This window comes from Labeo rohita, chromosome 22 (assembly GCF_022985175.1).
Source record: "Labeo rohita strain BAU-BD-2019 chromosome 22, IGBB_LRoh.1.0, whole genome shotgun sequence".
NCBI classification, from domain to species: Eukaryota; Metazoa; Chordata; class Actinopteri; order Cypriniformes; family Cyprinidae; genus Labeo; species Labeo rohita.
This window is the reverse complement of record NC_066890.1, coordinates 52,599,145-52,605,267: the sequence shown is the minus strand read 5'-3', so window position 1 is coordinate 52,605,267 and position 6,123 is coordinate 52,599,145. Positions and strand designations below refer to the sequence as shown.

The following is a 6,123-nucleotide window of genomic DNA, read 5'->3' as shown; positions in this document are numbered from 1 at the left end:
TTAAAAATATTTTAAACTATTTTGTTTGTTTCCGCTTCACATTTGTCTATAACAGCAACTAAAGATGACGAATGTTAACATAATTATTTTATACCATAATAAAAGCATCTAAGAGTCAGCATACAATTAAAAGTAAAACATCAGAAAAGCCTACATCAATTCAAACAATATAAGGCTATACAAACATCACAGATGAACGAACTGGACTTTATCAACTACAGAATGGTACTTTCTCCAATATTTAATTTTAGGTGAGTTAAGGCTAATTATTTCATATGGTAAGTTAAATTGATAGTTTACCCAAAAATGAAAATTCTGTCATTGATTACTCACCCTCATGTCGTTCCATACCCATAAGGCTTTTGTTCGTCTTCAGAACACAAATTAAGATATTTTTGATGAAATCCGAGAGCTTTCTGACCATCCATAGACAACAATGCAACTGAAATGTTCCCAGTCTCAGAAATGTAGCAAAACATCAATAAAATAGTAAGGACATTCTGTGTGTTAGTGACTGTCTGTATGTATGTGCGCTTCAGGTAGCACATTAATATAAAACGGTTATTAAACTGATGGAACTAGGCCTTCCTGTACATTCAGAAATGTAAACGCACACATTCCAGCTAATCAGGATTTTCAGACCATTGTATGACTCCACATCAGCCGCTTTCCTGCAGAGTTTAGCTTCAACCCCAATCAAACACACCTGAACAAGCTAATCAATATCTTTAGGATTACAAAGTCTATAGGCAGGGGAGTTTTTTGTTTTTTTTCAGGGTTGGAGCTAAACTCTGCAGGACAGCTGTGCTCAAGGTCCAGACTTTCCTACTTTGATCTACATAAACCCACGCTTGCTCTGTCACTCTCACACACACTGTGGCATGTTGCTGCAGCAATCATTTAAAAACAGAAATACAGACAGAGATGCCAAAAATGTTACACCCATCCCTGGTCTCCCCTTACATGCTCGGTTATTTTCTATAAATAAATTACAATTTATATACTTTTTAACCTCAAACGCTCATCTTGTTTAGCTCAGTGTGAACTGTTTTTTTTTTTTTTTTCGGTCATGACAGTTAGGGTATGTGTAAAAACTCCCATCTCTTTTTCTCCTTCAACTTCAAAATCTTCCTACATCGCTGTTTTTACTGTTTTTTTTTTTTTTTTTTTTTTGATCTTCTTTGCATGTTCCCTTTGTAAACTCTGGTTTTGTACGACAATTTTGAAGTTGCAGGAGAAAATGAGGTGGGAGTTTTTACATGTACCCTAACTGTCATAACCGGAGGCAATGACTGGGTGAAGTATTTCAAAGGTTTACCAAAAATAAATTAGTAATTACATTTCCCCGGAAATCCAAAGGAGTGCACACACAATACCACACCAATACCATAGTATTAATGACATTAATTAATGCTTGCCCAGGCGGGGCCCACAGCTTTGGTTGGATCATTTGTAGTCCCTTTCAGAGTGTTACATTAGCAGTATTAACCTGAATTGAATGTTTTCTATTTTGTATTTAATAAATCCAATAATTAGAAATCCCGCTGACTACTGTACATTTTTGACAATACAGACATTAGTTATGTCGTGACTGCATCCATTTAAGTTCATAAAGTTCACAAGTTCAGTTCAATTCAGTTCAGTTCAACAGTTTATAAAGATTGATGTATGTAACATCCATGTGAACAGTAAAAAGATCTTTTTGTACACCTTAAAGAAATAGTTCACCCAAAATGAAAATTTCCTGATTATTTACTCATCCTCAGGCTCCAAGATAATTTAATTTCTTCAACCAAAGAGAAATGAGGATTCAGAAAAAAAAAAAATCAGGGTTTTTCTTTGTCTAATGCAAATTAACAGACTGTTCACGAGACTGTTTATGTGACAGATGCATATTGGGAAGGTCAAGCATGATGTAGGCAGCAAGAACTGCAAAAAAAAAAAAAAAAAAAAAAAAAAAGAAGCCTCTTGGCTTATATCAAAATCCTTGTTTTGTACTTCTAATTCGTGACCAATGTTTTGTTTTGCTCTCTCCTCTGCGCATCCATGTTTGTCACTTCTCATCGGCGCATGCGTCTTATGTCATCCGCCCAGAGCAACTTGCATGTACGACTGTTAGCGCAAGCTAGAGAAAACTGTTTACAAAATGTTTTCATTTTGTATATTTATTACATAAATGCATTGATTGGCTACAGGAAACCTTTATTCACCACCTGGAGTCATATGAGGTGCTTTTTATTATGGATGGATGCGTTATTGGACTTATTTTGGACTGTTAAAAAAAAAAAAAAAAAAAACTGCAATTAAAAAGCTTGGAAGAACCAGAACATTTGTTTATATAACTATTCATCTGAAAGAAGAATGTCACATACACTTAGAATGCCTTGAGGGTGAGTAAATAATGGGCTACTTTTCATTTTTGGGTGAACTAACTGGGTTAAAAATGAATAGACAGAAGGTGAAAAACACAAGGCAAAATGTATTTTAACAGTAATTAAATGTAAATTAAATATCATGTATTCTTGCGCATTTTTATTCATGTTGAAACTACACAGTCATAAGACTAAACAACATTGGGAAAAAAATAAAATATATATATATATATATACAGTAGTCAACATTTGAAGTGGATCAAAATAGTTCATCAAAGTTGTCCTAAGACAAGAATAAGGTATTGTTTTGGTTTTAGGACAACTTTGACTGAAAGATTTTGATCCACTTCAAATGTTGACTACTGTATATATATATATATATATAAACAACTATAATATAATATAAATGAATGAATCAATAAAATGAATATATAAATGAATATAATGATCAAATGATTAATGAATGAAGAATAAATGAAGAATATATTAAAAAGAAAGCAAAACACAACACAAATGTATGGTTGTTCTCAAGGCAAAACACACACAGTTTGCATTTGAGGATTGTCCGATCATTCACTCTTAATCAGCCACCTACATGAACAAAGATTGATATTTCATGTATCACAACTCAACGATACTCACTAGTGACAGTAACACTGAAAAAACCTAATGATGCTAAATCTGCTGCTGCTGATCAGTATAAAGTCTGTGGTTCTGCTGTTTGTGATGATCTAGTCTGATGATCCAGCTTCAGTCTGTCTCTGAATCTCCCAACAGTATCTTTACAATGAACATCTGTACAGATTTTACGCTGATCTCTAGTGATTTCAGCAATGAGAGTGTCATTAAAATACCATGTTATTGAACTGTTATTGGTTTTTTTGTTACATGAGTATCTAAAGTAACAGATTCTCCCTCCACCACTGACCTTCTCTCTATTTCATCTCATTCAGCTGGATCTTTTACTGAGAGAGAGAGAGAAAAAAGGAAACAAGTTACACAAGTTACTTTCTCTGCACTTTGGTTGATGAACAAAAGTCAATGATGATGAAATAAAAGACCAGTTAAAATATACAAGGCTTCCTTTTAAACATAATGACTCACCATGAACAGCAACAGGAAAGACCTTGGTCCTTCTTCTGCTGCGGGAACCACGGTAGCTATTGATCAGTAGATCATAGAGTCCAGAGTCTGTGGTTCTGATGTCCCTGATGGTCAGAGATCCAGTCTGATTGTGCAGCCTCAGTCTGTCTCTGAATCTCTCATTTGTACAGATCTTACTGAGATCTCCAAAGATTACAGCAATGACAGTGTTATTGAAATACCAACTAAGTACTTGCTCTTGTTTCATTTGATGACCAGTGTGTAGAGTGACTGAATCTCCCTCCAGCACTGACACTCCATCTGTATCAAAACTGAAAAAACCTGAAGTAGCAATGAACAGTTAATTATAAATCAAACAACACTGAACAACAGGAAAATGTGTTGAAACTTTTTTTTCTACCGATCAGTAGAGTAGAGAAATCTGTCTGGATTCATAGTGTAACATGCAAACAAACAGCAGAAGAACATTACTGATTCACACATTCACTCATCAGACAAACATGAGTCTCACAAATGATCTAATGAACATCATACTAGACGTGAATACTACATAGATAAATATTACCCATAATAATACTTTAGGAAGTGTTATTTTCCACACCATTAAAGAGATTTAATTTTCTTTGACAAAATTATGAGATAAATTGGAGTAAAAATAACCAAAAACTTTCTGAATGGTATCTAAATACACTAACAATGTGATTTAAATGTACATGACTTGCTTTTAAACAGGACTCACCACGAACAACAACAGAGTAGAATCTAACATCGTCGCCGAACCTTGGATGCTCGACCTTTAACCAGTAACCTCCGGAGTCTGTGATTGTGGCGTTTGTGATGGTCAGGGATCCATTTTGATGCACTTTCAGTCTGTCTCGGAGTCGCTTATTACGGTCCTTACACTGAACATCTTTACAGTTAGACCGATTCCAGAAATGTCCATTGTGTCCAGCCATAAGTTTGTCAATTCTCCAAGTAAACGATTCATCTTCAATTCCTAATGCCTCAGCATAATTTAGAGTGACTGAATCTCCCTCAGTTACAAACACTATGCATGTGTGAAAATCAGACACAACTGGAGAAAAAAAAAATGAGGAGTCAATCATAAGCCGAGCAAAACTGCACAACTGTTTAGTGCTGTGAAAATGTTTTTCTAAAGATCTTGAATAGTGATACATGCAAACAAACAGCAGAACATCACTGATTTACACATGCACTCATCAGACAAACATACGAGTCTCACGGAGGATCTTTTGCAGCTTGATCACACGACCATACTGGCATTATTGTACCGTCTTACCATAAATGGGTAAATACATGAGCAATGAGAGCAATTTTGAAACAAACTTCATTTTCTCTCTTTTTTGCCTAAACAATTATACAGATTTTGTTCCTCGGTTTCATTTGCTAAAGCAAAAGTTATAATATGGGAGGCTCCTTACGCACTGTAACGCGATGACGTAATTACGTTTCGTGCAGTTATTTAATCTGACTGCAGAAAAACAAGTCTTCAGGCTTTGCTGTATAAATGTTCGTTTATTGTGTTAGTATATTGTATTCTTCGCAGTGTGAACTTCATTTTCATTCTTCTAACAATTTTGAAGGCTGCTGTCGAGCAAAGTTGTTATTATTAACAACATTTGGGGTTTAATTTGGGACCTAAATAAATTCTGCATCCATTAAACTAATACATGTATAGTATAACTTGATGTTTAATTAATTGGTTTTGAAATTTGTGCAATATTTGTTTATTTTTTTTTTTATATATATACCAAAAATGTAGGCTATTGTCGTTAATTATCTTTAATCATCTGTCTATAACAGCTACTGAAATAAGGTGGCAAGGGTTAAAAGAGTAGCTTAGTGTTTATGCATCATATAATGCTTAAACTATAACACAAGGCAAATGTTTACAGTCTGGTATATTATTAGTCTATAGTGTTGCGTTTATCCGTCAGTGTCATGATGTCTGAAATTGAATAGTCTATTAGTGGTACAGTATCCAGAAACTCAACTAAAGCTCTAGATTGTTTTATTTGCTAACTTTCATAATTAAATATTAACCCGAACCCTTCACTGTGCTCCTTTGTTTGAAATTTACAGCACGTTTTATTTAACTGAATTTCGAGTGCATTGCATAGTGATTTGCTCTATCACATACAATACGGTTTGTTCTGCTAGATTTGTTGGCAAGTGTAGCACAAGCGCAATAACGCTCTCTAGTGTCCAAAGCGGAAAATCACATCTCTAATAATAGCGCCGATAGAGAGCGCTATAAATACTGCTGTTCTCAGAAGGAACGTTAAGAAACCAGTAATAATGATCAAAACAAGGCGCAGGCCTAAAAGTAAAACATGCAACTGACCTTTCACAAAGTGAAAATGAAAGTAAAAAAAAATATGAATGGACCTGACGTGATTCTAACATTAAATCAAAACAAATTCATGCATTGCACAATTTCGTTTAATATCTGTTTTAAATATAAGATCTGTTCTGCAGTGCAATTTAGATCAGTCCAGTTTGCAAACGTATGCAATTGAAACACTCCATTTTGCGTTAGGTAAGGAGCTACTTGCTCTCAAGAAAAGGTCAAAGGTTGAACCCCTAAAATGTTAAAGGTGAACAAGCCTCACAGGGAGCTGTCGAA

The 6,123-nt window shown here is 34.6% G+C and overlaps 1 protein-coding gene across 3 annotated transcripts; it reads right to left on the bottom strand.

Moving 5' to 3' along the window:
- Positions 1 to 2,630: 2,630 nt before the first annotated feature.
- On the bottom strand, positions 2,631 to 6,086 carry LOC127153518 (uncharacterized). 3 transcript variants are annotated; one of them, XM_051094607.1, is made up of 4 exons: positions 4,216 to 6,086; positions 3,477 to 3,797; positions 3,301 to 3,337; positions 2,631 to 3,190 (listed from the first exon to the last, which is right to left on the bottom strand). In XM_051094607.1, exons 1-3 carry the CDS (start codon positions 4,652 to 4,654, stop codon positions 3,318 to 3,320), a joined length of 780 nt encoding a protein of 259 aa, XP_050950564.1. In that variant the 5' UTR covers positions 4,655 to 6,086; the 3' UTR covers positions 2,631 to 3,190; positions 3,301 to 3,317. The 3 variants fall into 3 exon arrangements, with proteins under 3 accessions (XP_050950564.1, XP_050950565.1, XP_050950563.1); XM_051094608.1 differs by having other exon boundaries at positions 2,631 to 3,337; positions 4,216 to 4,551; positions 4,777 to 6,086; XM_051094606.1 differs by having other exon boundaries at positions 2,631 to 3,337.
- Between the last annotated feature and the right edge of the window lie 37 nt (positions 6,087 to 6,123).

Bases quoted from the DNA above. Each gene is read 5' to 3' on its own strand.
- LOC127153518 (XM_051094606.1), bottom strand. From the start codon at position 4,654: ATGTATCACTATTCAAGATCTTTAGAAAAACATTTTCACAGCACTAAA. The intron at 3,798-4,215 runs GTGAGTCCTGTT...TTGCTACTTCAG, and splicing joins CTACTCTGTTGTTGTTCGTG to GTTTTTTCAGTTTTGATACA. The intron at 3,338-3,476 runs GTGAGTCATTAT...TCTCTCTCTCAG, and splicing joins CTTTCCTGTTGCTGTTCATG to TAAAAGATCCAGCTGAATGA.